A 26,635-nucleotide genomic window follows, 5' to 3' on the forward strand; every position below is an offset into this window, starting at 1 on the left:
TCACAAAACGTCATAGTATAGTATGGCATAAAATGTCAAAAAAACATTATAGTGTATTAAGGCATAAAAGGTCATAAAAACGTCATAGTAAGGTAAAGCATCAAACGAAACAGTAATGTGAGGCATAAAAATGCTAAAAAACGTCATAGTATAATATGGCATAAAAATGTCACAAAACGTCATAGTATAGTATGGCATAAAATGTCAAAAAAACATTATAGTGTATTAAGGCATAAAAGGTCATAAAAACGTCATAGTAAGGTAAAGCATCAAACGAAACAGTAATGTGAGGCATAAAAATGCTAAAAAACGTCATAGTATAATATGGCATAAAAATGTCACAAAACGTCGTAGTATAGTATGGCATAAAATGTCAAAAAATTATTATAGTGTATTAAGGCATAAAAGGTCATAAAAACGTCACAGTAAGGTAAGGCAACAAACGAAACAGTAATGTGAGGCATAAAATGTAAAAAAAACATTATAGTGTATTAAGGCATAAAAGGTCATAAAACGTCATAGTAAGGTAAGGCATCAAACAAAACAGTAATGTGAGGCATAAAAATGCCAAAAAACGTCATAGTATAGTATGGCATAAAAATGTCAAAAAACGTCATAGTATAGTATGGCATAAAATGTCAAAAAATTATTATAGTGTATTAAGGCATAAAGTGTCATAAAAACGTCATAGTAAGGTAAAGCATCAAACGAAACAGTAATGTGAGGCATAAAAATGCTAAAAAACGTCATAGTATAATATGGCATAAAAATGTCACAAAACGTCATAGTATAATATGGCATAAAATGTCGAAAAAACATTATAGTGTATTGAGGCATAAAAGGTCATAAAAACGTCATAGTAAGGTAAGGCATCAAACGAAACAGTAATGTGAGGCATAAAAATGCCAAAAAACGTCATAGTATAGTATGGCATAAAAATGCCAAAAAACGTCATAGTATAGTATGGCATAAAAATGTCAAAAAACGTCATAGTATAGTAAGGCATAAAAGGTCATAAAAACGTCATAGTAAGGTAAAGCATCAAACGAAACAGTAATGTGAGGCATAAAAATGCTAAAAAACGTCATAGTATAATATGGCATAAAAATGTCACAAAACGTCGTAGTATAGTATGGCATAAAATGTCAAAAAATTATTATAGTGTATTAAGGCATAAAAGGTCATAAAAACGTCACAGTAAGGTAAGGCAACAAACGAAACAGTAATGTGAGGCATAAAAATGCCAAAAAACGTCATAGTATAGTATGGCATAAAATGTCAAAAAAACATTATAGTGTATTAAGGCATAAAATGTCATAAAAACGTCATAGTAGGGGTGTCTTGTGGCGTAGTGGTCTAAGCAGGCGCCCCATGTGAAGAGGCTACAGTCCTCGCTCCAGTCAGCCCCGGTTCAAGTCCCGCATCAGACAGCCCTTTACTGCATGTCATTCCCCCTCTCTCTGCCTCCTTGTTTCCTGTCTCTCTCTACTATACTATCCAATAAAGGCATAAACAGCCCAAAAAAAATACACTTTAAAAAAAAACGTCATAGTATGGTATGGCATAAAATGTCAAAAAACGACGTAGTATAGTATGGCATAAAATGTCAAAAAATTATTATAGTGTATTAAGGCATAAAAGGTCATAAAAACGTCATAGTAAGGTAAAGCATCAAACGAAACAGTAATGTGAGGCATAAAAATGCTAAAAAACGTCATAGTATAATATGGCATAAAAATGTCACAAAACGTCATAGTATAGTATGGCATAAAAATGTCACAAAACGTCATAGTATAGTATGGCATAAAATGTCGAAAAAACATTATAGTGTATTGAGGCATAAAAGGTCATAAAAACGTCATAGTAAGGTAAGGCATCAAACGAAACAGTAATGTGAGGCATAAGAATGCCAAAAAACGTCATAGTATAGTATGGCATAAAAATGTCAAAAAACGTCATAGTATAGTATGGCATAAAATGTCAAAAAAACATTATAGTGTATTAAGGCATAAAAGGTCATAAAAACGTCACAGTAAGGTAAGGCATCAAACGAAACAGTAATGTGAGGCATAAAAATGCTAAAAAACATCATAGTATAATATGGCATAAAAATGTCACAAAACGTCATAGTATAGTATGGCATAAAATGTCAACAAAACATTATAGTGTATTAAGGCATAAAAGGTCATAAAAACGTCATAGTAAGGTAAAGCATCAAACGAAACAGTAATGTGAGGCATAAAAATGCTAAAAAACGTCATAGTAGGGGTGTCTGGTGTAGTGGTCTAAGCAGGCGCCCCCATGTGAAGAGGCCACAGTCCTCGCTGCAGTCAGCCCCGGTTTAAGTCCCGCATCAGACAGCCCTTTACTGCATGTCATTCCCCCTCTCTCTGCCTCCTTGTTTCCTGTCTCTCTTTACTATACTATCCAATAAAGGCATAAACAGCCCATAAAAAATACACTTTAAAAAAAAACGTCATAGTATGGCATGGCATAAAATGTCAAAAAACGACGTAGTATAGTATGTCAAAAAATTATTATAGTATATTAAGGCATAAAAGGTCATAAAAACGTCATAGTAAGGTAAGGCATCAAACGAAACAGTAATGTGAGGCATAGAAATGCTAAAAAACGTCATAGTATAATATGGCATAAAAATGTCACAAAACGACGTAGTATAGTATGGCATAAAATGTCAAAAAATTATTATAGCATATTAAGGCATAAAAGGTCATAAAAACGTCATAGTAACGTAAGGCATCAAAGGTAACAGTAATATGAGGCATAAAAATGTCACAAAACGACGTAGTATAGTATGGCATAAAATGTCAAAAAATTATTATAGCATATTAAGGCATAAAAGGTCATAAAAACGTCATAGTAACGTAAGGCATCAAAGTTAACAGTAATATGAGGCATAAAAATGCTAAAAAACGTCATAGTATAGTATGGCATAAAATGTCATCAAAACGTCATAGTATGGTAAGGCCACAAATAAAATAGTAATGTAAGGCATAAAAACAACAAAAAATGTTATAGTATAGTATGGCATAAAACTTCAAAAAAATTCCATGGTATATTAAGGCATTAAAGGTCATAAAATCATAGTGTATGGTAAGGCATCAAATGAAGTAGTATAGTTAGGCATAAAAAATGTCATAGTTTAGAAAGGCAATATTATGGTGAGGAATAAAAAGGAATAAAACAACATAGGTGTAAAAATAACAAAAATATCATAGTATACTAAGGCATAAATGGTCATAAACACATCATAGTGTGGTAAGGAATAAAATGACATAGTAAAGCAAGGCATAAAGATATCCAAAAACGTCATAGTATAGTATGGCATAAATCGTTAAAAAAAATTAATTTATTAAGTATAAAAGGTCATAAAAACATCATAGTATATTAAGGCATAAAAGGTCATAAAAACATCATAGTATGATAAGGCATCAAATGAAGTAGTATAGTTAGGCATAAAAAACGTTATAGTTTAGAAAGGCAAAAAAAAGTCATAGTATAGTAAGGCACGAAAACCGTCATGTAAATGTCATAGTATAATAAGGCAAAAAAACATAATTGTATAGTAAGGCATAATAAATAAAAACGTCATAATATGGAAAGGCATAAAAAACATCTTGAAAATGTCTAATTATAGTTAAGTATAAGAAAATGTAATAAAATTGTCATATTATATTAAGGTATTGAAACGCCATAGTGTAGTGTTACGTTCCCAGATGAGTGCCAGTGGATAAAGAGAAGTAACAAATGAAAAACTGTTCCGGGTGGAAAGAAAGATAAAGAGGCAAAACAAACGTGTGAGGAAAACAAAGACTTTTATTATTAAACCCAAAACCTTGCAAAAAATAAAACAAACGCGCTTGTTCTAAACATCCAGTGATGTAGAACTATTCACTAACAACCAAAGAACAAAATGAAAACTCAGGCAAACTCAGAAAACACCTTCACGCAAGGAATATCCCATGTGCAGGAAACACACTGCCTCACTCTGGTCCACTGGCCTCAACTTAGCTCTCGTCCTTCAACATGATACCTCCCACTAATCAACAAATAGACGCAGTTGTGTGCAGTTCATGTTCATCACTGGAGGAGGTGCAACACCTGGAGAGAGAGCAGTAACACCAAACACGACCACCAGGGTCGTAACATATAGTAAGGCAAAAAAAAAACCTCATAGTATAGTAAGGCATAAAAACCGTCATAGTAGAGTAAGGTATAAAAACATCATAAAAAGGTCATAGTACGGTCAGGCATAAAAAACCTCATAATATAATAAGGCATAAAAAACGTCATAGTATAGTAAGGCGTAAATAATGTCATAAAATTGTCATTGTAAGGCATTGTAAACGTCACAAAAATGTCATATTATAGGAAGGCCTAAAAACATCATAGTATAGTCAGACATGAATGTAAAAAAACATCATAGCATAGTAAAGCATAAAACGTCAAAAAACGTCATAGTATAGTAAGGCATAAATATGATATAGTATAATAAGGCATAAAATGTCAAGAAACGTCATAGTATAATAAGTCATGAAAATGGCATAAAACGTCATTGTGTAGTAAGGCATAAGTGTGATATAATATAGTAAGGCATAAAGATGGCATAAAACATCAGAGAATAATAAGGCACATAAGTCATAAAGACATTACAGTATAGTCAGACATAAAAACGCCACAGTGCAGTAAGGCATTAAATGTCACAGTATAGTAAGTCATAAAAAAGTAATATTATAGTAATGCATGAAACAATCATAGTATATATAGAAAGGCATAAAATTCAGTTAGAGTTTCCATTTAGCCTAATGTGCATGTCTTTGGGCTGCAGGAGCATGCTAGAGTACACGGAGAGAACCCACGCTCGGACAGGGAAAACATGCAAACTTATCAAAGAAAGGACCAAAGCCCAGGATTCGAACCCAGAATGCTCTCACTGTACAGACTATTCTAACCACTGTTCTACCGAGCCACCCCATACATACATCATAGTATAGTAATGCATAAAAAAGTCATATAAAGTGAGGTATAAAAATGTCATAGTACAGTAAGGCATCAAAAAATCAATGTATATTAAGGCATATGAATGTCATAGTATAATAAGGCATAAAAAAGTCATTGTACAGTAAGGCATAAAAGAATCTTAGTATAGCAAGTCATTTGACAAAAATTGTCAAAAAAATTTAATTTCCAATTAAATGTGCATGTCTCTGGACTGGAGGATGCCAGAATACCCGCAGAGAACCCATGCTCGCACAGGGAAAACATGTAAACTACACACAGAGAGGCCCCAGTCCTCGGATTCGAAACCAGAACCCTCTCACTGTGAGATGACAGTTCTAACCACTGCACTACTGAGCCACCCCATATATAAATCATAGCATAAAAGGTCATGGTATAGTAAGGCATAAAAACGTCATAGTGTAGTAAGGCATAAGAGTCGCCAATTAACCTAGTGTGCATGTCTCTGGACTGCAGGAGCATGCCACAGGAGGAAGGAGTACCTGGAGAGAAACCAAGCAGGCACAGGGAGAACTTGGAAACTCCACACAGAGAGGCTCCAGGCCCTGGGTCAAACCCAGAACATTCTTATTGTGAGGCCACAGTTGTAACTACTTCTGCACCATGCCGCCCTATAAATAAAAGATTGTCTAGTAAGGCATAAAAATGTCATAGTATAGTAAGGCATGAAAACCTTATAGTAAACTAAGGCATGAAAAAAGTCATAGCAATTATGGTGACATTTTCATGTGATTTTTCTACAGAAAATGAACTCATACTTTGATATGTCCACCATTTTATGTTAAGTCCTTCTGGCAACCTGACTGCTCGCCTGCAGAAGACAGAAATCAAAGCCAGGGTTAGCTTGCTAGTTAACACTAGCTAACATGGTTAAATAACATCAGATGACATTTTTCTGGTGACGTTAGGTACCTGTGATATTCTCACATGACTTGAGCCTTCAGATAGCCCCTGTCCTTTCTGTCAATCAAATGCTAGCATGCCTAAATTGGTTGTCTTGGAGACGTAGCCTCTTGGAGGGCACATTGGAATGATCTAATATGAATTCACTTAAAACACTGTGCGAACAAGTTCACTCAAATATTGGTAAGAACAATTCTGTCCCCCCAAAATATTGGTAGGGACATGTCCCTACTGTCCATATGCAAACCTGTGCTCTTGTAATAATCCTTATTTTCACTTACTGGTAAATAATTTTAATATTAATATTTTATACAGGAGTTTTACATGTAATAGTAGGTTAATGGTCAAATACAATGTGATATTACTATTTTTTATATTTAGCTATTTTTACTTAAGCTTCTGAACACTTCTCTCACTGCATTTTTGTGTATATGAAATAAATTTAGGAACTTCTGTTGTCATAACTCAGTTTGTATTGCATGTCCAAGGTTGCACTCACAAACACAAATATTGCTTTTAATGATGACTCAGGGGAAAACCTGCAATATACTGTGACTGGGACAGTTCACATTTAGAGACATTTACAGAGCTACTAACATGGATATAGACTCTAAGTCTTGCTAAATTATAAAACACGGGTTTGATTGATTTTACTTTAAATATTTAAGACATTTGAGACAATATGACCAGCCAGACCTTTATTATTCAAAGCACATAAGTAGCTGCAGGGTGAAGCGTTGGGTACATTTAATGCCTTCAATGTGATGCAGGGTACACTGCATGTCTACCAAGTCTCATTTATTTCCATTTATAGACAGGCTGCATGCAGCAACAACAAGAGACTGAGAGGATACAGACTCATCATAACACTGTCTGCAGAAAAATCCTTTCAGACCAAGAAGACTTTGAAAGGCAAACAAAGCAATAAACTTACAGAAATATCAATACAAATATCAATATATGCACAGTATTATTCAGCATTAAACCTCTCAAATACATGACTGAAAAAAGTGTGAGTTTTAATGTTGACACATTTCAGCAATGTCTGTTTTCATCTAACAGAGATGTAATTATTCCTAAGTTTTCTGCTTTGTAGTGAAATAAATTCATCCAGACTTACAGTCGCTTTAACTCCTCAGATCTGGTTGTTTTAAAGCAGATGGAAAAATCTGGTTGGACGATTCCTGTACATGGCTGACACTGATGGATTGGCACAAATGCGCTCAAGGGAGAAACTGTGACACGTGTTCTGAGTTTACATCACAGTGTGTCTTTGATTTTACTCAACATGGCAGGCCACGTTAGTATGTATTGCAGAATTATACTTTGGCTGTACTGCAGACATTCATTCTACTATTATAAAAATATATAGATATAATTTGCAGTCATATAATAAATGGTTTATGAAAAGATAATTCATTTGGAAAACATTTTAGAGAGCGTTACTGATGTAACAGCATTTTCTCACATCAGAATTCACATTCACCAACTGGAGGTCACAGAGCGGAGCAGCTGCCACTGAGTGAAAACATGGGGAAGTATCTTGCAGAATCCATTAACAAATTACTCCAGAGAGAAATTTTGGTCTTTGCACAGATTATTAATTTTACTTGCTTATGTGCGAATTTCCAAGCTAAAGAGCCAGTTAATGGAATGACTTCAGAGACACGGTTTTATTTTTTATATGTTTGTATTTCTGTTTATGAGAATCTGGTGAGTTCAAGTTGTCTTTCAGGTGACAGTTTCCTCCTCACTAGATTTAAGAATGAAAGAGGGATGATGATTATAACAGCAATGCACCAGTGTAGAATAATGGAGTCAGTGTTGACAGAGTTGAGGCTCTCTGAGCTCTGCCTGCACATCAACGGTGGACTTTTAATGGTGGAAATGATGCAGAAGAAGTAAATGTATGTGGTTTCAACTCACAGGAAACCAGATGGTCGATACTCAGTCAGAGGGCTGCAGGGAAGCTTTTCTCTTTCTATCACTGCTTCTGAAATCAAGACCATATTTCTACCATATACCACTAAAATTTACATCAACTGTATTTAGTCATTTCTCTAGAAAACTGTGAATTGATTGATTGTAATTCACTTTGCTCAAGGCACAAACATAACAATATCAGTTGTCTTCAGGAAACAGGTTTGTAATGTTGCTTTAATATTGTCAAGAAAATCTTCAGCAACACTTCTCACCAGCTTTACCAGCCTGTTGAACTGGCACTAACAAGTGAGCGTCTAATTTGTGGTCTGTAACCTGAGGAAAGAAAAATTTAATTGTGGGAACTGATGGTGCCTGTGACTTATGATGACTTGTTGCCATCTACTGTTTGTGTTCATTGGTGCAACAGGCAAACTATGTTGTCCATCTCCCATTACACTGTTTTCATTAAAATGACTTTCTTTGAACTGATATTTATCTGTGAAATTGATTAATAACCTGATTTATTAATAATTATTAAAATGTACTCTTATTCCTCTTGGTATACTAACACATTGTAAATATAATGCAGACTTTAATATATGATCAGTTATTATTTCTTTTGTTGAGTTTTGGTCTTTTGTGTTTATTGAAATCATTAAAAAATACAGATAAAAATATTAAAAACTGTAGTGAATCCAAGTTATTGTGCCCAAATAAAATTAAATAATTAAAACAAAAAGAAATGCATCTAGACCACACAAACAATATTATGCCAAAAAAAATTATGGCATCAGGCTGAAAATGTGCAAAGTGACTCTGAATAAGACTGATTGTCAAATGTTTTTTATTAAACAGTTTACAAAGCCATCATACTGATTATTTATGCAGTTTATTGGTTATTCGATATATACAAAGTGAATAGCTGCAATATGACTGACAACATATTAACTGGATTATGATTGTGTTTCCATCATGATAGCACCATGATCATTGTTAATGTCTTCCAACTGGATTATTCAATGACTCAGTCATCAAACTGACATTCATGCTCAGTCTTCAAACCCACATAAAGCAAACCCTTCTTATTAGCACATGCTTATAAATCTCAAAATTTCAAGTAAAAATTGTAAGAATACTGCTGTTTTTAAATCACTAGTTGCAATAATTTATAAACGCCGTTCCCTCTCATTATAGAAAATATGCAATTCAATATGCTCAGAAAAAACAAAACAAAACAAAGAAACGTGGTTTCACCTGGAAAGCATCAGCAGAACTGAAATATAGAAAAATGAAAAGAAAAAAGTATTAAAAGAGTGTTTTTAAAATTATTCAAGTACAATATAAAGGATATCAGTTATTGAGACCAAGGCAAGGACTTACCTTCCAGCGGTTACCACATTCATTACACAGGACAAACGTGGTCATCGGCTCATCAGCACTGCGTGTCTGCACCTAACACACACACAAACACACACACACACACACACAGGCTCAGGCTTCCATGTCTCTGATAGATGGTCATTGATTCAGAAAATAGTGATGATATAATCAAAGCAAATTTAATCCTGCAGCACTAAGGCAGCCCTTAAAATCCATCTGGCTTCTCATAAGTGCACACATATACAAAAATTAACTTTTCAATGCAGGTCTGTAACATGGTGTGTAAGGATAAAGGACTCTTATTAATATTATATCACCCTCTCTCTATGAAAAAGGCCCAGGAATCAGTGTTCTTTTAAGGGAAATCCAGATTAAATACTATTTCATACACTTTACAATCCAATTTGATAGCCTGATTACACAGGAAGGTAAAGTAGGTTTTCTTCTTGTAGTCTGACACTGATACCTGCACACTGCAGTCTTACAACTTTCTTTTTTATAAATTTCGCTTTGTTGAAACTCTTCAGTCAACCCTAAGATGCAAGACTAAGAAAAATCCCCAAAATACCAGTAGCTTTTTAATGTACATCCAGTTTCTGTATGTGTTAAGGTTTGTTTGCATGTAGCGTGCGCTAGTGCATATGTGCCTGTCTGTTTACCTGGTTATAGGTGCAGTTTCTCTTCTTGCACTTGCCGCACTGCAGCAGGTCAGTGGAGGTGCCACCAGTTTTGGCCATCTGGTGCTCCCTGATGGCCTCCTGGGTGAGAACGTTCCTCAGCTGTTTCAGCTCGTCACTGGCCATTTCCTATATATGCAAAGGGAGCAGAGGGGACGATGTGAAGTAAGGTGGATATGAGATGAAACATTGTGTGACATGCAGACTGACAAGCTAGAGGACAGACAGTGTAACAAGCAGATACTTGACAAAGTGTTTCCAGCGTCAGAAACAAATCTGAGCATGATGAAAGGAGTTCATTAGTGAGTAAAGACGGCGCTGCGGCGCTCTGTACCTCGGCAGACATGGTGGCAATGCGCCTCAACTCAATGCTCCCTGCCAGTACGTTTCTGCGAAGCCCAGGGTTCTTGGGGTCCTTCAAGTTGCTGATGCGGCTGCGGACTCTGTTCTTATACTTCATATCAGTGGCCTTTATCTCCTGGTAGATATGTGCACCCATGTAGTCAAGGGAGATTTAAATCTCTCATGGTTTGTATCTGATCACAGTAATAGTGTCTAACAGGATCTTTCCATTTGGATCATCACTGTATGAAGTACAGACTAGTCACACCAAAGATAACAGGAAACAATTAACTCAATTGAAGGATATGATCTTCAATCTCTGCTGCCATGCTGTCACAGTTAGCTGTAAAATCTTTGTAGTCGTCTGTGAAGACGAGAAAAAAGTTATTCATGCTATTCTGCACATATCACCGATATACTAATTGCATAGTTTATTGCTGCAAATTCCTACATGCAGTCTGCGTTTGTATGAGTTACTCTGTCAGCATATTAAGACATTTGCTGCTGTTGTCTATCACTGTCAGTGATAAAGTGTAATATAAGCCTCACTGTCTGTGCGCAGGGCAGCTGCCAGCATCTCAATGCACTTGTCCCTGATGGAGTCTCCAGTAGCCAGGTGAGGGGACAGTGGACCCCCGGGAGAACTGAAGCTGGGTGACATGGGGCTGGTCGGGGTGGTGGGAGTTTTAGGGGCATCGATCTTTCCCTTTCTGTTTAAAAAAAAAAAAAAAAAAAAAAAAAAAAACAGGCATTTCAGCAATCACAAAGGAGGATGATAAGTCTCACATCTGGGGTGTTTGGGTCGGATTTGCACCAGAGGAATGTTGTCCAAGCTGAGCTTTGGTATTTGAACTGGTGATCCCAGTCATCACTGTCCAAGGTGTCACTTTACCCACTCAGGTGCATCAGAATGTAACACTATAATACAAAATATTATCAACATAAAGTTGATATGGCTAACATGTTGTCAAACAATTCCCCATTGCCTGGACATAACAGGCATTCATCTTGATTTTGATTTTTTTCCACTCTCATTTAGCTCTGTTTTTGATCTCCACCAACTCTTGATAAAAATATCTGCTCCAGCTAGTCCACCAGCCAGTCGCTAACTTTTTTTTTTGTTGTTGTTGTGCAGGTACAGTAGTGTATGGTGAGTTTATCAAAGCTTTTTTACCAAAACCAGTTGTTGCTGGAAACAAGGCTGATGAGAGAAGTGAGACTGGACCAAACAGTGAACTTAAAGTTTGTACAACCAAAAAAAGAAGAAAAAAAAACCCCACATAATCACATAAATCATAATGAACCTACAATAATAAAGATTCATATAGAAATACCTTTCACTGCTGTCAGTTGAGGGCTTCCTCTGTGGAGGTGCAGGCTGAGAGGTCTTAGAGCCCTGAGACTCTCTCCTATAACACAGAGTCAAAGTCGTTATCTGTTTGTCTTCCACTTGTCCATAGAAACCTGTGAAACAGCAGTTTAAGTCATTTACCTTTCACCTGTGAGCGCCTTTGCTGGTAGTGAGCTGCTTTTCTTTGACTCAGTGGATTCCCGTCTATGTAGAGAGACTCTTTCAGTTAACCTGGCTTTATTGACAATGTCTTTATTTCTATTTCATTTCAACTAGTGCATATGAGTCCAACCTGTCAGGTTTGGAGTCAGTTGAATGACGTTTCACAGGTTGGGCAGACTTTGAGTCGCTGGAGTCCTTCCTGCAACAAAAGAGAAATGGAGTTGTGACACTGGCACTATTTTTGTTCTATTAAAGTGTAAAAACATAAAATACACGCTTGGGGATTATGTTTGACAAGATGTAGCAGAACACAGCAGAACTTATTTTCCTGCTCCTGCACACCTGTGTTTTTCTTTTTTGATATCCAAACTGGGTTTTTTGGGAGGTGGTGGTTTAGAGTCAGAGGAATCTTTCCTGACAAAAAGAAAGGACAGCAAAGGTGTAAAAAAGAAAGCTTCTCATACACTGACATCCCCCAAAAGTTTGTTTCAAGAAGCTCGAAGCTTGTGTTGAACCAACAACCACAACATGTGACATTCATCATTTCACACATTCATCATTTTCACGCTCACGATGCGCCAACCTTTCTCTTTTGGCTTCATCGGAGTGTTTGTTAGACACTTTGCTATCCGATGAGTCTTTCCTGCAAAAAGAAAACAGTCTTTGTACCAGAAGGAAAACTAACAAAAGCCAGTAGTTCTACACCAGCTTGAACTCTCAAATATATGTCTCAATACAAATGTGATGGCGGGACAATGAAAAATGACAAACTTACAAACCGTATTAGAAATCTGTAAAAGCTTATTCTTTAAACTCTGATACAACTCTCATAACAGCAGCACACAATACATTACTGTGATATACATTATTATGTAAATATTTAATGTAAAAGACACACAGAGATTACAGTCTGAGATCACTGATGATCCCCCAGAAACAAAAGAAAAACATATTTTTCAAGGATGAATGAGGCACAGAATAATTTCCAGATCCTGGGCGGACCTGTCTTTCTTCACATGATCTGATGTCTTCTTCTGTGAAGGAGGTTTCGAGTCCAACGACTCCTTCCTGCTGTGGCAAATAACACAAGGATTCAATGAAGAGCAGAATTTTCCAAATAAGATTACAGGTAATTTTTTCCAAAATAATCCTCCCAGACACTCCAAGGCCGTGATCGCAGACATGCAGTCAGACCTCTCTTTCTCCTTTTTCCCGTCCAGTGAGGGACGCTTCGGAGGAGGCGGTGGGGGATGGAGGTGAAGAGGGAGCGGAGGAAGAGGGGCGTTGGGGTCAGGAGGCTCTTTTCTAATTTAAAAGACACGTTTTTAGCTGAGCTGAATCACTCCACGGTGAGGGTGAATAATAGAAAATGTCAATGTGATGCAATGCAAGGGGACATGCAGACCCTGACCTTGGTGGAGGAGGATGCAGGTGAAGAGGAAGAGGAGGAATTGGAGCATTTGGGTCTGGTGGAACTTTCCTGATGTGACAATCAACATTTGTATGAGAACCCCCCTAAAATTTCACACTTCTTCACACTTAAGAATCCAATCACAAACATGCACCAAAGCACGCCTGACCTCTCTTTCTTTACTTCCAGTGAAGGCCGCTTGGCCGGAGGAGAGGCGGGTCGGGGAGTGTGAGGGCGAGGCTGTCGGGAGGCGGAGTCTTTACCATCCTTCCTGAATAAATGTCACAACAGTACAGATCAGAGCGCTTGCACCTCAGGACTCCCCCAAAAATGTAGCATGCTGTTCAAGCTAAATATAAAATCCTTTTAGTAAAGACACACCTGACTTAGTCATCACAGCATGCACCATGCACCATGGGTGTCCTGTTTGCCCATGAGTCTGGTTACAAAACTGCAGGAACAAATGTCAACATGCATATGAGTAACTCAAAAACCATTATGTCATGCAATACCAGCAGGAGCATTTGAGTCTTTCATGCTCTCCGGCTCAGGCGATGTAAAAGTCCTGACCTGTCTTTTTTCCCGTCCAAAGAGGGACGTTTGATCGGGAGAGGAGGTCGAGTGGGGCGAGGAGGAGAGGGGAACCGGGTGGGATACAGAATGCTGCTGTCCAAGACTCCTCTCCTGCAATGAATAATTCAGTCTGAAGCTCTGCTGGATCATTTTGATGTATAATAATCAGTGTTTGAGCCACCTTCTTCTCACCTTTCAAATATGGACTTGTGAGCCTCAGCAGGTTTCTCTCTCTGGGGTTCACTCGGCGGTCTCTCTCGTTGCGGAGTGTTTATCGGCCTCTCGTGTCTGCCGTCTTCTCTGTGCTTGTCCCTCTTCATGTCATCTTTGCTGTGCTTCTTCGGCTCCTCGGGGTGTTTTTCCTTTTTGAGTTCTTCCACGTGTCTCATCTTTTTTTGTTCCTCTAACGGTCTTTCTTTCCTTGGGTCTGGCTTGTGTCTTTCACTCTGCAGGTCTTGCACATGCTTCTGTTTCTTGTTATCCATCTCCAGATGGGGATCCTCCACAGCTTTTTGTTTTTTGGATTCTTCTAAATGCTTTTCTTTTCTCATTTCTTGCGGATGTTTCTCATTTTTGGGCTCGTCCAGGTGCTTTTCATCCCTGAGGTCATCTGAATGCCTCTTTTTGTTTTTGTGCTCGTCATTATGTTTCTCTTTTCTGTTTTTATCGAAGTGTTTTTTGTCAGGATCTGAGTCATGTTTCGCCTTGACGTCCAGTCTCCTGTGACTAACAGAAACAAAGGAAGTATCGTTTTTACCTCCGTTCAAGAGCCAGCAAACATTTACCAGCTTCACTCACGCCAGGTTCATCGTCGCAATGCAATTTCGGCCATATCCAGACAGGATTAAATATTTAATAGGGATGTGGGTAATAAAATATCTTCTCTTCTCCATTGTAATAAAAGTCATTCCAGATGGCATTTTGCTCACTAGCTACTTGGTTTCATAACAATGTGATGTGGGAAAACCATCTGACCTTCATCACCTACAGGCCTGATCTTATTTTGAACATTAGTATCATTTACCAGTAATTATTTAGCTGTAATTTAATTATTAACATGTTCAATTTTGACGAGGCAACTTTTACATTAAGAAAGTAACTCATATCTGCAACAGTGTTAAATACATGAAGCTACAATGTAAATTGCACATCACATCAGTTTGGCTATGCAAAGGTGAACCAGCAACAACAGTCAACTCATAAAATGAATATTATTCATTTTATGAGTTGACTGACATTAACAAGTGCTTTATAAAGATAAATATCCTCTCTGCCTCTTACGTTGTCACATTGTGCTCCAAGCTGATGAAATTCTGTGCTTAAGTTCATGCAAAAAAAAAAAAAAACTTGAAGGCTATCACTGCTTTTGTAACCACTTTAGAAATGTCCACTTGTACATATGAATGCCTTGAAAGTAATTAAACAAACAAAAACAAAAAACACACAAATTACAGCCTCAGTCATTTAGACGCAGTCATGTGCGCCAAGACTTTAAGGTAAATTTCAGGTGTCCTCGTTTGATCACAGTCATACCAAAGCAAGTACAAAAACACTACAGAACAAATTCTTTTAATTCACTTTGCCGTTATAACTGATTTTTACATTTGATGAACTGTTGCTAGAAGATGTGATCTGAAATGAAGTTTCTTTTATCACTTTTATCCTAATCATGAAGCACTGTCCTTGGTGCTGAATATTGTCTTATTTAATACTTGCGTCACAGATTATTTTTGCAGAACACTCTCCAGGCAAGTACATCGTTACTTCTGACATTTTCATCTTTTAATTTGTTGAGTATCTTTGCACAACGCTGTTGTTGCATGGGGGGTTGAACTATTTCTCAGGGTGTATAACTGTATGTAACATGTGTGGCTGAACCTACAGCAGTTTAGTCACTGTAGGTCAGGTGTTGCAGGTATTCTGGTAATGACCAGAACTTTAAAGTCTCTTCTTCTGTGTTAACTGTAATTTCACCTGTGTAGTTTCTGTGCAGTATCCGTGAAAGTACTGACCTACTCTGTGTCTCGGAGGGTGAGCTGTTTGGAGACGCTGCTGTTTTGCTGGAGTCCAATCCGTTCTTCATTTCAGCCGGTTTCTCAGAGTGAGAATGGCCAGAGTCTGTGTGAGGGAATCATATAAGAGACCATTTACCATCTCAATAAATCATCTATGTACAGTATGTAAATCATGTATCATATCACAAAGTCAAGCGTACCCAGAAGTCTTTTCCAGTCTTTAATGAGAACCTTTGCCAAGGCAATGACTTCCTCATCCGTGCAGTGCTTCCTGATACCATTCACAGACATACCAATCCTCGTTTCCTAAAACAAACATACACATGTAAGACATAATTATGCAGTTATTTCTTTTTTCGTGCCAGTTATTGCTTCTAATCAGTTAACTGGCTGGAGAGCAATAAATACATATAATAATAAAACTGTACTCTAATCTAGTATACAGGTATAAAAAAATAAAAAAAAACAACTATAAACAATATAGTGTACTCTACCTGGAGAAGCTTGAGTGTCATATTGAAACTTTTCAGCTCTTTCAGCAGGTCCATGGCGCCCTCCTGCACATACAAAATAATCACAGCTGACATTTATACTTTTAACCTTTAAATCTTGAATGCGTTCATTTTGAAATATGTGACAATAATGTAAAATACAGATTTGACAGCGTGCAAACGCGGACATCAAAACAAAATGATAAGTAGGCAGTTACAGTTTCACTTCGGTATTTTGAAGTTTTCAGCAGCCATTAAGTTAAATAAATATTGATGGCATAAATTCAAATAATGTGTCGCAACAGGCATTAAATAAGCATTCATTCAATTTATCTGATTACAAGCTAGAAGTCAGTATTTGTTGATACAACGCGGTAACGTTGCTCCAACTGTGAAAGAGCGCCATGAAACAACGTCCTGTTTGCACATTCAGTCACAACACACACACACACACACACACACACACACACACACACACACACACACACACACGACCTTGCCCACAGGCCGCGTTGTTTACTTTCTGTTGCACACTTTAGTTACTGTTTCAAATGTCAACCAGCAAAAGATTTGCAAAAAGTCTGGACACGGGGGACAAAACATGACCCATGAGGCGTTGCGCTGCACACTCGAAGACGAAACGTCCTGCAAAGCGAAATGTCTGCAAACCCGCGCCAAACACCGGTTGATCATTTGTTACAGTTCAGTCAGGCTCGTGTTACAATTGTGCAAATTATCCAAAATACACGAAATCAAACGTATCGTCTCCGTTAGATTGGAGGTAAACATTTCATTTACATTCACAGGCACTCACGGGCCTTCTGCACAGCACGAGGTGGCAGGACAACGCGCCACCTGTGGGTGTCAAAATATCGTCTCACCGTGTTATTTCTAGACACCATCTTGTCCAGTTTCTTTGCAATCCGGATGAGATCTTCTTCTCGCGTCATTGCTGCATTTAATCGACTTTAAGCGACTCAATAATGTCGATTGGATACTTATTAAACCCCGTCAAATGAGGTTAAAAAAGAAAAAAAGAAAAAAGTTTGGCTCCGCTGCAGTTCGGACTGTGCGCACGGCGCACTCCATTCAGCCCAGAGGCGTGTCCTGGTGCAGGATCCCAGCTGACCAGCGCGACACATGACAACAACTAAATATAGACCCCGTAGTAGACTCATGGGGAAACACACAAATATGTAAATCTCAATAATGATTCATATAAAATATACTTAATTAATCAACTTTAAAATGCTTCCTCATTTCCTCCATTCAAGCAGGAAATCAGCGATTTCAACTTTATTTTATTTCTTTTGTCCTTCTTTGATATCACTGACTCCATATTCTGTTGTATAGGCTATTTCTCTGTATCATGGCTGCATTATATCAGCAGCTGAGTGTTGATGTCGGTTCTCAGCTCAAACGAGGTCACTGTCTAATGATTAATCTTTCACAAACTGAATGCAGCTGCACTCCAGTTGTCTGAACACCAGTCCCAGCAGCTGTCGTGCCACACGGGAGCATGACACTGAATCACAGTTCACTACATGTTTAATACTTCACTTACAATTTCAGCACACAGCAGTAGAGATTTTTTTTAATTGCAAGTAGGGGAATTTGAGTTTGGAGTGTTTGCAGACTAGATTTTCCCTTTAGTTTAGAAAATAAAGTTTGGCGGTGTCTTCCTGGTTTTATTTACACGTCATTGCCACCAGAGGGGGCTGTGGTGTAAGTCCACAGTCCCAGACAACTTCACAACTCCTCAGGACAACTGATCAGATCATTTCATGAGAATTAACTTTGCTTTCCCTCTGAAAACATTGATCTTACAGTCGTCATCCTGTTTTGTTGTCTTCTATTTGCCATGTACATCATGCAAATTTGTAAAAAGAAAGAAATGCAATCCAGGCTTTCTGAAATCTTTTGAGCTCACATTGAGATTTTATAATCATTTGGCCTGTTACACAATATTTCATCTTCGCTTTCAGGAACCTGCTTGAGCAAACATTCCCTTTTAAAGGATGAATGCTGAGACTGTTGAGGCTGTTTACAAGAATTGCAGAGACACTCAAAAGCTGCAGTGAAATTATCCTAATATTGAACTGGAATGATATTATTTAAAATGACTTGAGCCTGTAATTGCACAAGTCTATGCCGTTCACATTCTGCCTTTGAGTCCTGTGGTGCACAGTGAGTTAGCTGAGGTCAGTTAAACAAACATTCACAGAACGAAATTACTTGAGATTCCTCGTGCAAGTGCTTTCTACAAGGTCTTTTGTATCCTTGTAAAATAAAATGTGTTTATATCTCAACTCTGACAACTTCTTGGAAGCAATCACTTACAGACTGTTTTCATAGCAAATCTATTCCTGGGAGAAAAGACTCCCAGAAGTTAAATGTATGAAGGTTTACTCCCACAGTCGACCAGGAACTGAGCCCTGCTACAGTTTCTTAGAGGCATCCCTGCTGCTGGGTGTCTCGACAGTTGTGGGAAGCAGAGACATGTGAGATGCAAGTTGCAACAGTTGAAGTTAGATCAAATGTCACTGGGATAAAGACTTTAATTGGTTTGAATTTCTCTGTCTAGAAATGTACTCATACCCAACATTTTATATGGACACAGTTTATGTAGACAGAATGCTCTCTAACATAATTGTATATCATTACAGAACAGTATTGGCTGGAAAAGTTAAATGTCTGCCTTAAAGGTGAAGTGTAAGTCTTTGGGATTTTTTTTATGCAACACTGCGTTCAGATCTGTAACCCTAAAATATAAAGTATGACCCATTAATCTGAGAGTAAACTGTGACTATCTTGTTTGTGGTGCAGGGATTTGGAGAGATAACTGTGTTAATGATGGCAGGTGAAAGTACAGGCTAAGAGCTTGTCTTGAGCAAAGAGTATTATCTCTTTACACTGCTCTTACACAACAGGCTGAGTGTATAACCCATCCCTGTCTCCGCCTGAAGACAGCAGTGTGTCTAGCAGGTAGGGATAGTGCTGACCAGCTCCAGAAGTGGGACAGTTCGCAGTGAGGTAAGAGAGGAAGCAGGCCAAGAGGAAGAACCAGCGATCAAGATCAACCCGCAACATCCTTTAACTCAATGTGCTAAACCCTTCGGCTTGGGGCTGTGGAAAGAAAAAGCAGAGGGTGAAGAAAAAGAGCTGGTGCAATCCTGCAACCTCTGACCCCTTTCCCAGACGCTCAGACTAAATAAACTGTCTGATCTCTTCATTCTTAAGAAAAGAACTCTGCGTACACCTTGTACCACCAGCCTTGAGCTCAAAGCTTAAATTAGGCTAATGCATTAAATATTGAGAATTAGTGACTTCCCCTTCAATCTATACCCATCAAGGAATATATATATGTATATGTACATATGCACATATGTACATATACGTATATGTAAATTTGTACATATACATATATATATAAGGTGAAGTGATTCTGCCCCTCTGCTCTTTTTTAATCACATATAGAGCTGATCTTTATAATAACCTCATGAATTATTGTGTGTGTGTGTGTATGTATATATATATATATATATATATATATATATATATATTTATATATATATTCTGTATATGGAAGATTTTCATTCCTTGAAGCAGCTGAGATGTGAATTTTGCACAAAGGACCAGGACTAAGTCCTTGTTTTTCTGTGCAGTCGTTTAATCTCCCCTCACTCTAAATTCATGGTGGCTCCACATGGTTACATAACAGCATCTGTGTGCATTCCCATACACTGCACAGAAGTACCCTGAGCCTATGCTGCTGGGTTTGATAGTCTATCATTAGCCTCTCGGGTCTGACCACATCAAGTCCTATCTTGCCTTTGCTTGTCAGTGCAGCAGAAAGCTGGTCGAGCTTTCCGAGCAGACGTAGGAAAGTGGTCCTGCACCACTTACTGTACTATACATCCCTCGTGTTTTAACAGACAAAGAGTTAACACAGATCCTGCAGGAAACATCCATAAGTATTCTTTCCTCTCCGTGCACCTCGCCCTGCAATGGTGTCCTTGCCAGTTACAGACCATAGACGCCAGGCCTGAGCAATTATGGCAATTTTTGGATGACATCAGACCAGAAAATGAATGATTTCATTTAGCTGTCAATTTTTTTCTGGATCTGGTGTAGGATGCAGAACCTGTAATAGAGCATGTCAAAACAGAGTGGGAGAATTGCTTAGGCGTGAACATCTGAATTTGGCTGGAAGGCAATCCCAGCCTGGTGGGGTTGGTTTGTCTGTTATTAATGACCACTGTTCAACACCGACACTCACAAAAAATAGGCTGAATCTCCCAGAGAGGTTAGACCACCCAAAGACTTTAAGCACATCCTTGTACCTTCAGCTGTCTCTAAGTCTCTATTTACTGACACACACACCAAATCTGCCATATCCAAAACTGTTTTGGTGTTGCCACTGTTTTAGGCTACGCTTGACCAAAATAACCGGTGGTGCCACCGTTAGACACAATCCAACCAAAATAACTAAATGACAAACCACACTAAATTTGAATTATGCACTGAGCAAGAGATGTTTAACCCCTGACTACAAAAAGTATCGTTATTGTTCTGCATGTCACCCGAACTGTAGATGATGAAAAACTGAGACTTTGAAGCTTTAGTGATGTCCCTCAATGTAATGTAAATGTAAATGAGACAGAGAAAATGATTCACCCTTTAGCCTCCATAGTGCATCCCCAAATATGCCTTTAAAGGCAGAAAAGGTTGGAAAGGGAAATGTAAAATATGTACTATAACTTATCCACAACCGTCAATTACACACTGGCGCAGTGGACAGACACTGAGTCATTTGTATAGTGCGTCTGCAAAAAGATCTTGTGGTTCTTCCTAAGGCTGCGATTTGATCTCTGAGCTTTCTTCATTTATGCTTGAGCTTCGGCTTTATGCTGACAAACAAGTGCATAACCCATTTGGCTTGAGATTGAAGTGGGATAAAAATCCTTTGAAATAAAGAAACAAATAAGTCTGTCATGAATGGAAGAGGCGCTCGAGAAAAATGCTGCAATTTTGTGCTTTGATACCGTCGAGCTAGACAATTCGTCTGTGTTTGTCTCTTTGTTCAAAAACTGTAAATAGGATTCAGTAATTGCACTCATCGCTCAATCATCTAGCTGTTTACAAACACCCAATCGCACAAACCCTTCACATCAAGCTGTGCTAACTGACAAAGCAGAGTTCATACGCTAACAGGCCAAATTGTGTTAGTGTGTAAATCCCTTCTTACGCTCATTTCCTTCTCAACTGCCCACTAATCCAATTAGAGCACCATAGTTCAAAACCTGCAAAATCTACCTTTCCTCCCTGTGTTAGCAGCATTTGCGGTGCTTTCTGATGGAATTGGAAAGTTCTGCACAGGTTAGATGTTTCTGTACAGGAACTGCAGTGATTTAAGATATTTAAGTGAGAACTGGGCTCAATGTTTAATGATCCAGTTACTTATACACAGTGTACAAAAAAGTTTTAATCCACATATGCCACACATTTGTAAGATTATTTTAATCTTAATTCAAGACTTTGTTTGGTCTCTGTTTGAAATGTGTGTCCATGAATACCAGAGAGCTCTGAAACACAAGTCACCAACATGGTTCTTGTAATTTAAACATAACACAGTCAAAAACAATAAAGTGCATGGAACCAAATGGAGACCAGACCTCAGGGTAACAAGAGTGAAAATATTTACAGCACTTCTTCCTGCTATTCACAGAGACACATTTAGAGGCATCCATAAAGCAACTTATTCACATGTGTCTTGCAAAAGGATACAGCTTTACCATCTGATCCATGCAACTAGATACAACTGCAGTACTTATACCATAACACTTCTTCTGACCTCTCAGTTTGGACTGAGAGTTAACCGGCCTGGTCTTTATTATCTCAAACGTTGTAGTTTGCTCTACCATATGGCTTCATGATGTAGCAGGTATTTTCATTCAAAGCATATGTGCCTTTTTGAAGCAGAAGTCCATCAGTTTTACTCATTAAGAGTTAACTGGCCATGGTGAGTACTACTCAACCTGTAAAAACAGCTGTATGAAATCTCCTGTAGCCGTGGAGGAGCGTTGTCAAGTCTTAGTAAATAACCCTGATGATGCTATCAGGAGCTGTCACAAAGAAAACTGCACTACAAACCCAGGGGCATGTACATGGACCTTTACCACTCAAGAACTATCAAACAAAATGACACCAGTCAAGTTGCATTAAAGGTTGGAACTTAAAATTGGGGTATAACTTTTTATCTGTCTCTCACAATTACCTTGGGGGATTTGAAAATACATATTTTTTAATCAGTTGACCAAACATAATAACTAACTGCTGTAGTCTAAGACTAGCTAAAATTAAGTAGAGCAAGTGTACATCAGTGATTAATTACATTTTTTCAGCCTATTAACGTGTTTTTCTTCTTTAGCAGAATATGAAGATGTTATAAAACTCATATGTTTTCTGAGCTTTGCAAGACTAGGATGACTGAGAAAAAAAAAAACTCAGAAGGAAGCTTTTTCCTTTATAAGCTTTGTGAATCTGCCCGCACATTTAGCTTTGGGCTATAGCTGTGCTACGCGCAATATGCAGAAGACTAGACTACCTTTGTGAGGCTTTTGATTTCTCTTTCCCACTTCTGTTTTTATATGTTGTCACCTGTGACTGATACTACTTAATTGTTTTTGTAAAAAGTACACATACATTGTTTCCTTAAGCTGTAGCCATTGTCTTCTCACCTGTTGCAACATGTAATATGCCTGTGCTTTTTTGTGCCTCATGAAAATCTACTTGATCAAAATATTGCACAGCAACAGTGGATAAATTCATTGTGGGAACAAAACATAGTATACTGATTCTACTTTTTGTCATGATAGCACTGGGCTTTGGCCAAAAATACAATATATTGTATTCAAGTTGGTCATTTACTGTACATTTCTTCCCTCAGCTGGATCCATGTGGGAAGAAGTGAAAACAGTGAAACTAGGCACAAAACAAAAATAAACATCCAAAAGAGAGAAAATCAGCTTATGGGGAAAAAAAAGGTTGAAGTACGAGGGGCTATCCAAACATCTTTCAGCTGTGTTTGTTTCAGGTTTGTGGTGGATTTATTACTACCACATGAGACTGCAACAGCCCAAAGGAAACGGGGAATCCTGTCCAAGAGCTCCAATGAAAAAACCCTCCTGATGGTCTTGGAGGTCACCCCAAGGTCACACAAGCAGACTTGTTAATGCGTGGGTGATGTCATGACCAAGAGGTCTCCAGTGATGATGTCAGGATATATACCAATGCCTGTGCATGTGTGTGTAGGTTATTAAATGCATGCTATGGGTGTGTTTCTGTGTCTTTTTGGGCAGGCAGGAAAGGATGATGTGTATATTTGTTTCTGTTTGGGTTCACTGACAGCACACAGACACTCTCTGTCTATGTGGGGTCCAGGAAGTCTCAAAGCAGAGGAGGTGTCTCCAGTGAGGACAGGATGTCCCTGTCTTCAACTGCTTCTGGCTTCATCCGACTTCCTGTAAGTAGCTCACATGACAACAATGTATTTCCTTTTTTACTGTTATAACATCAATGTTATTTAGTTCTATTTATTTTATCTTATTTCATTTTTGACTGCTGATTTGCAGCTTGCTTTATGCAGCCTTGAGTAGAGGATATTCAACCTGAATTTCTTTTTTCTTTTTTTTTTAAAAACACACACACAGGACATCTGTCTATCCTCAGGAGGAGCTAGACAAGCAGAAGGAATCAAAAGGATTATGAAAATGAGGGAAAGCAATGTTATCCAATCAAATCATTAATGTATCTGTGTCCACAGAGCTGTAGAAATCAGGTTATTGTGTTACATCACTTGGATGAATGCCTGAAACTGTTGGCTATTCATTTATACGGCACACTGAAAAAAACAGGTGCTGACCAAAGTGCTTAACAGAGAAATTTGAAATATAATTGAAAACTCAGCTGTTAGTTAAAAGTGGTGATAGACTCAGCCACCTTTGGATTCTAGTAAGGAGTATCTGATCAGAGGAATGATAGTATCTGATAGAGTATGCAGTAAGGATATCAGAGATGTAAGCTGGTGTCAGCTGATTGACTGACTGATTCCCACATAAAGAGATTTACAATAGTTAAGACATGAAGTAATAAAAGCATGTAAAACAGGCTCCAGATCTCCAAAACAGAAAAAACTTTAATTTAATCTATTGACGTAATGCGCAAAAAAATACATCTAATTTCAGAATTGATTTTTTGAGATTTCAAAGCAGAGGCCCAAGAAAACTAGCTATACCACCTGGTTTTAAGGGAAACTATAGCTTCATGTTGTCAGCATAGCAAAAATGAGCCCGTAGAAGCGTATGATGCAAATAAAAATGGGGCCTAAAATGGAGCCTTGGGGCACACCGCAGGAAACAGCATCAGATAGAGTTCCCTATTCTTTGACGGTAAATGGCAGACAAAAAATAACCTCTTTTCATTTATTCTGTCACTCTCTTATTAAAATCAAGACGGCTATTGAAAATCTTATTGAAAATATTGAATATCTAGAGAGCTCAGTGTAAACAGGCTGACTAAGACTAGCAGACTGGAGCAAACTAAAGCCTCATGTGCTCTGTGTCCTCACTGTAAGATGTCCAAATTTGATAATTTCATCCTTGGGAAAAATAGAGGCTTCTATCCGATGTGGGATGACACAAGTGGATGGAGAAGGTTTTTCCAAATCCGCACGTTATGGTCCTACGCTTCCAGCTGGTCAGGATAAAACCAGTGACTGGAAAATGTACTGGCCAAAGAACACCATAGACTGACCAAAGTCAACACGCCATTCTGAAGAAGTAAAATATATAATTGTGTTAATAAGAAAATGCCACCTTAGCTGGGTATTTGAAATAACAGTTAAGTTACTGGGGATATCACAAGAGGGAAAATGTGTTTGTTTTTTTTCCCCGGAGTCATCCTGCCTACACAACGGCTTTTAACAATAAACCTTTTGGTAAATGGACAAAATGATTTCATGAGAAAGGGAACTACTCAGTTTTAAACCTCACTATAAAAAAAAAACGACTGACAAGAATTACAGGAATTAAATGTATCAGCAACACAGCTGGAGCACAAAATGGTAATGACATGCTCATATTTCAGTCCCTCCGACTGTTCGACAAGCATGGTTGGAAGTGTATGTAACTAATTAATCAGAAAATCCATTGTGTTTGTGCTAGGAACCAGAAAAGTTTTTATCTTGGGAAATAGTTTAATGCTATTAGAAATAAATTTCCTGAGGTTAAACATTTGGTTTGAATCCATTATCGTATCATTTCCTTTAAAATTTCATTGAAATAAATTATGCGAGTCTTGAAACGCACCTGGAATCAATTGACATTCACTGCCAGTTATAAAATTTATTGCCTGTAGTGAACATGAATGCCTTTTTAATATTTCAATAAAAGATGCTGCTAAATTCCCACACAAAAGACTGTCATCAATGTACACAATAAAGTTTCAAAATATGTTAGCACTGAGGTTGTGTAATTTGGAGTTTCACAAGAGGAGCCCGTTTATGGTTTAAAAGTGTGAAAAGACAAGCGAAAGGTTGAGACTGCCATGGTCTTTTGGGCAGTTCCCTGATTGTTGATGTTGATACCTGTTGCAGAGGGACACAGCTTGGAGCAAAAAGCATATGTTTAAGAAGTAAAACTTGCACTGGCAAAACAAATGACAGATTTATGGGTTTTGATGAGGCCTCATTTTCCATTAGATCTATTTCAGACAGAAGAAATGCAGTTTGACAGAAATGTTGGTTTTGAGTTTGGAAATTGCCAACCTCCAAAGTTCTACCATGACCTTGGAGCAACATCAAGACATGGAGCGTTTAATGATTTCACTCAGATTAATATCAGCACAAAACCATGGAATTATTAAAACCAGATCGAGCCGATGTGCTCAGTGAACTGGTAGCCAATAACCCCAGTCACTCGCAGCAGGAGGCAGATTGTGGGGGTTGTGCAGTTAGATGGCGGCAGCAGTGAGGATGAAGAGCAGCTCAGGCATGTGGAAAACTTGAAATGTGGAACAATGACTTTTACTGGGTGCTGAGTAAACAAACCCCCATCAGGTTGGTCCCAGATCCTCCCACGTGAGTCATGCATCTCATGAAAAGTCCACATGTAGCTCCTCAACAGTGTTGATGAAGAGCACAACCAAGCCCTTCTCTCAACATTACACTTCCTGCCCTGTTTCAGGAATGCAGGAAGGGGGACACTAGTGAAGGGGGCCTTGGTGATGGGTTCCACGACGGCAAACTGGTGAGAAAGAGCCCAGGAGGATTTCATATGGAAACCGTAACTGGAGTCCATCCACCTTCT

The 26,635-nt window shown here is 38.1% G+C and overlaps 1 protein-coding gene across 4 annotated transcripts; it reads right to left on the reverse strand.

The window, feature by feature from the left end:
- Nucleotides 1-8,693: 8,693 nt before the first annotated feature.
- On the reverse strand, nucleotides 8,694-17,388 carry tcea3 (transcription elongation factor A (SII), 3). 4 transcript variants are annotated; one of them, XM_087177534.1, is made up of 21 exons: nucleotides 17,150-17,387; nucleotides 16,272-16,334; nucleotides 15,978-16,083; nucleotides 15,775-15,880; nucleotides 13,955-14,488; nucleotides 13,760-13,873; nucleotides 13,359-13,460; nucleotides 13,190-13,258; nucleotides 12,973-13,083; nucleotides 12,781-12,846; nucleotides 12,362-12,421; nucleotides 12,121-12,192; nucleotides 11,909-11,977; nucleotides 11,758-11,820; nucleotides 11,600-11,674; nucleotides 10,815-10,975; nucleotides 10,568-10,629; nucleotides 10,258-10,407; nucleotides 9,906-10,052; nucleotides 9,247-9,318; nucleotides 8,694-9,139 (listed from the first exon to the last, which is right to left on the reverse strand). In XM_087177534.1, the coding sequence occupies exons 1-21, from the start codon at nucleotides 17,216-17,218 to the stop codon at nucleotides 9,131-9,133; spliced, it is 2,280 nt and encodes a 759-aa protein (XP_087033660.1). In that variant the 5' UTR covers nucleotides 17,219-17,387; the 3' UTR covers nucleotides 8,694-9,130. The 4 variants fall into 4 exon arrangements, with proteins under 4 accessions (XP_087033660.1, XP_087033659.1, XP_087033657.1 ...); XM_087177533.1 differs by having other exon boundaries at nucleotides 12,781-12,849; XM_087177531.1 differs by having other exon boundaries at nucleotides 12,781-13,083; nucleotides 17,150-17,388.
- Between the last annotated feature and the right edge of the window lie 9,247 nt (nucleotides 17,389-26,635).

The sequence above is a fragment of the Seriola lalandi genome, unplaced genomic scaffold (genome assembly GCF_002814215.2).
Source record: "Seriola lalandi dorsalis isolate HSWRI2012SDOR001 ecotype SW California unplaced genomic scaffold, Sedor1 jcf7180002054609, whole genome shotgun sequence".
Taxonomy (NCBI): domain Eukaryota; kingdom Metazoa; phylum Chordata; class Actinopteri; order Carangiformes; family Carangidae; genus Seriola; species Seriola lalandi.

Coding starts and splice junctions, on each gene's coding strand:
- tcea3 (XM_087177531.1), bottom strand. CDS start 17,218: ATGACGCGAGAAGAAGATCTCATCCGGATTGCAAAGAAACTGGACAAG. Junction 16,335..17,149: donor TGGTGTCTAGAAATAACACG/GTGAGACGATAT, acceptor TTGTATGTGCAG/GAGGGCGCCATGGACCTGCT. Junction 15,881..15,977: donor AGACTGGAAAAGACTTCTGG/GTACGCTTGACT, acceptor TCCCTCACACAG/ACTCTGGCCATTCTCACTCT.